This window comes from Palaemon carinicauda, chromosome 16 (genome assembly GCF_036898095.1).
Source record: "Palaemon carinicauda isolate YSFRI2023 chromosome 16, ASM3689809v2, whole genome shotgun sequence".
Lineage (NCBI taxonomy): Eukaryota > Metazoa > Arthropoda > Malacostraca > Decapoda > Palaemonidae > Palaemon > Palaemon carinicauda.
Genome location: NC_090740.1, coordinates 116,677,426 through 116,679,925, shown reverse-complemented (window position 1 = coordinate 116,679,925; position 2,500 = coordinate 116,677,426). Strand labels below are relative to the sequence as shown.

Sequence of the window (2,500 nt, the reverse complement as noted above, 5' to 3'; positions counted from 1 at the left end):
ATATTTTAAGAATATTAAGATAAATATCTCCTATATAAACTATAAAAACTTTAACAAAACTTGAGGAAGAGAAAATAGATAGAATAATGTGCATGAGTGTACCCTCAAGCAAGAGAACTCTAACCCAAGACAGTGGAAGACCATGGTACAGAGACCATGGCACTACCCAAGACTAGAGAACAATAGTTTTATTTTGGAGTGTCCTTCTCCTAGAAGAGCTGCTTACCATAGCTTACTATAACTAAAAAGTCTATTCTACCCTTACCAAGAGGAAAGTAGTCCCTGGTGTTGGTCTTATGGAAACATACTATTCCCCAATAGAGTTCGCCCAAATCTTTTTTTTCTCTCTCTCTCCTCTCTATCGTTATTACAGCTGATTCAAACCTCTACTACCATTTTCCTATTTATCTTACAGTATTCTACTGGAATTGCATTACCCTCGAATTTTGGATATTCAGTGTACATCTCAAAGCTCAAGATAGAGACGACTGGTGAAATCTAACCGAGGCCCTTTGTGCCAATAGGCGTAGGAGGAGATGATGCTGAGTGTACACTATCTCTCTATATCAATCCACCTTTCCTATGCAATTGTTAGATAATTATTATTGAAAACTAATAAAAAGCTCACTTTTTAAGCATCCAATCTCTCTAGTTAACTGGGAGTATTGATGGCCTAGATCATCTTATCCAACTAACTTTCCAAATCATAGGTTTTAAAGGCCGCTCATGAATGGCAGAGGCAGGATAATGCTTTAGAGACTGACCATTATACAGATGTCAGCTCCCAAGTCTCCTCTCCACCCAAGCTAGTACCAAGGGCCGCTCATGAATGGCAGAGGCAGGATAATGCTTTAGAGACTGACCATTATACATATGATCAGCTCCTAAGCCTCCTCTCCACCCAAGCTAGGACCAAGGACGGCTAAGCAATGGCTGCTGATGACTCAGCAAATAGACCTTTAGGTTCCCTCAAACACCCCAAACTTAGCTCACAAGGATGGTGAGTTTGCAGCGACCAAAGAAACTAACGAATTTGAGTAGGACTCGAACCCCAGTCTGGCGTTCACCAGTCAGGGACGTTACCACATTGACCACCACAACCCTTCATATTTGGAGTATTGTTCTTAACTAAATATGTGGTTTATCTTTTGCTCCCTTTCCCGTTAGAAATAATATAAGAAAATTTACTAAAACACAGACTTCTCTATTAATTCCTCGCATGATTCCTCTCCTTTCATCAATCTTTTATATTCTGATTTTCTTGCTATTGCTACTAATTCTCTCTTTTGTAGATGAACTTTTAGCAAGATGACCTTGCAACACCCGGCAGACCACCTCTTCTGGGGAAATCGGCTATTACATGATTCAATATTTAAGAAAACTTTCCTCTTTTTATAATGCTAATTTTCACTATTTTTATAAACAACCTTCCAGTATCTATAGTCCATTTCTTTTAGCGAGGCAGATTTGCACCGACTCTCAACGGTGCCCTTTTAGCTCGGAAAATTTTCCCGATCGCTGATTGGTTAGAATTATCTTGTCCAACCAATCAGCGATCAGGAAACTTTTCAGAGCTAAAAGGGCACCGTTGTGACTCGGTGCAAATACGCCTCGCTAAAAGAAATTGACTATAGTTATTTCTCCTTGCCTTTTTAAAGTGTACTGTTTTAAAAAAACCGTAATTTTAATTGGAAATTCTCAGACGTATTTCAGTTATTCGCCTCCCGATTCTTAGAATAAATAAACAAGGAACAATCTGAAATGCTTCTTTAGAAGACACTCCCCTACACACGACTCACAACGACGACTCACGACGACGAAGACTCACGACAACAACTCACGACGACGACACACAATGACGACAACTCACAACGACGACTCACGACGACGAAGACTCATGACAACAACTCACGACGACGACTCACAATGACGACAACTCACGACGATGACTCACGACGACGAAGACTCATGACAACAACTCACTACGACGACTCACAATGACGACAACTCACGACGATGACTCGCGACGATGAAGCTCACGACAACAACTCACGACGACGACTCACAACGACGATAACTCATGACGACGACTCACGACGACGACGCGCAACGACGACGACTCACGACGACAACGACTTATGACGACAACTCACAACGATGACTTAATACAACGATGACGCATGACGAACACTCACGACAACAACTCACGGCGATGACTCACAATGACGATATCTCATGACGACGACTCACGACGACGACGACTCACGACGACAACGACTCATGACAACAACTCACAACGACGACTTAATACAACGATGACGCATGACGAAGACTCACGACAATAACTCCCGCCAATGACTCACAACAACGACGACTCACGATGACGACTCACGACCACGATGACTCACGACAACGACTCGCAACAACCGACGAAGAAGAAGTCTGAAATGCTTCTTTAGAGGACACTCCCCTACAGTGTCAAGGTTTCGTGATTGATCCT

At 42.2% G+C, this 2,500-nt stretch overlaps 1 protein-coding gene across 1 annotated transcript in view; it reads left to right on the top strand.

Moving 5' to 3' along the window:
- LOC137655510 (uncharacterized) overlaps nucleotides 1–2,001 on the top strand; it is a 9,305-nt gene extending 7,304 nt beyond the window's left edge. The window contains exon 2 of the mRNA XM_068389408.1: nucleotides 1,774–2,001. Coding sequence (XP_068245509.1) covers nucleotides 1,774–2,001 — 228 coding nt within the window. The remainder of the gene's footprint in view (nucleotides 1–1,773) is intronic.
- Nucleotides 2,002–2,500: the final 499 nt, after the last annotated feature.